This window comes from Phytophthora infestans, genomic scaffold, assembly GCF_000142945.1.
Source record: "Phytophthora infestans T30-4 supercont1.98 genomic scaffold, whole genome shotgun sequence".
Taxonomy (NCBI): domain Eukaryota; phylum Oomycota; class Peronosporomycetes; order Peronosporales; family Peronosporaceae; genus Phytophthora; species Phytophthora infestans.
Window position 1 is genome coordinate 266,255 of NW_003303661.1, and position 1,324 is coordinate 267,578.

Below are 1,324 nucleotides of genomic sequence, written 5' to 3' on the forward strand. Positions count from 1 at the left end.
ACAAGCATTCGCGTTCGCGTTCGCAGAAAGCGCTTGCAGTGGCGGTCGCCGACGCACCACCCCGTACCGGTGGACGTCTTCGCCGTGCTGGCACCAGTCATCACTCGTCACAGTCACAGTCTTGCTCGCGCCAGTTCCAACGCCGACGTCGACACCGTCGTGGACAACGGTAGCAGGTGCACCAACATGGACACCGTTCACTCCGACTACAGGGGAAGCACCCACACCCACGCTAGCGACACCCGGAACGCCCACCCCAACTCCGACACCATTCACGCCAACACCAACGCCGTTTACACCTACGCCAACACCAACGCCGTTTACACCCACACCGACACCAGGCACACCGACACCAACGCCGTTTAGACCCACACCGACACCAACGCTAGCAACGCCCGGGACGCCGACACCAACACCTGGTCCAACGTAACCGGGGCCACCCACTCCGACACTAGCGACACCGGGAACACCGACACCGACACCAGGTACACCGAGTAGTCCAAACGTCTCGGCCACTTGCTTCTCGGCCTGCACATGGCTCGAGAGAGCCACGACGGCGATGCAAAGTGCGAAGATCTTGTTGTTGCTGAACATGATTGCTGAGGATGGAGACTTGGTCCGGAGAGAGGAAAAGAGAGCTTGCTCTTGGGAAGTTGGTTCGAGTGGTTGAGCTCGAAGGAGTGAATTGGAGAATGAGTTGTAAGTGGCATCGTGAGTTGTCAGTCAATCCCTCCTTGTGGAGGTTATCTTGTTGCTGAATAGTTAATGGAGCCATACGGATTGTGCTGGTAATTTCCGCATGGAATGGATTGTGCTGGTAATCCCAAAATATAAATATTTCCTTTTAGTAGGTGGTGTCAACTCAATAGGTAAACAGAGATTGCAGGGGCCGATGTATCAGGGGTCACATTCGAGATGCAAATTGTGACAAACACAAATTGTTTTTAGGGATTTTTTTATAAAAAAAATTAAGAAGACGCAAATCGTGGAGAGCAGACGTACTCCATGTCAAACATTTGAAATTGGAGAATGAGGGAATGTGCAAGACTTGGGCTGTTGGTGAATTGGAGAATGAGGCAATGTGCAAGACTTGGGCTGTTGGTGTTAGTGAACGGGCTTGACCTAGTCAACAGATCCGGTAGCGCAAATGATCTTCTGGTAAGGATACAGTTTCAGTGTGGTTTTGCTGACAGGCTGAGGCTTATGACATGGGCTACGCACGCTCGCTTGAGCGACTAATTCTCGCTCTCTACATCTTCTTATTCGCGCTCTTGACTTCCATCAATTTACAGAAGAAACAACAAATCTAGGCCTCGCATTTCAC

General features: G+C 51.7%; 1 protein-coding gene across 1 annotated transcript; it reads right to left on the bottom strand.

The window, feature by feature from the left end:
- Positions 1-206: 206 nt before the first annotated feature.
- PITG_19555 (uncharacterized protein) lies at positions 207-594 on the bottom strand (the record flags this gene model as incomplete). The annotated part of the gene is made up of 2 exons (XM_002996907.1): positions 207-260; positions 304-594. The coding sequence occupies 2 exons, from the start codon at positions 592-594 to the stop codon at positions 207-209; spliced, it is 345 nt and encodes a 114-aa protein (XP_002996953.1).
- Between the last annotated feature and the right edge of the window lie 730 nt (positions 595-1,324).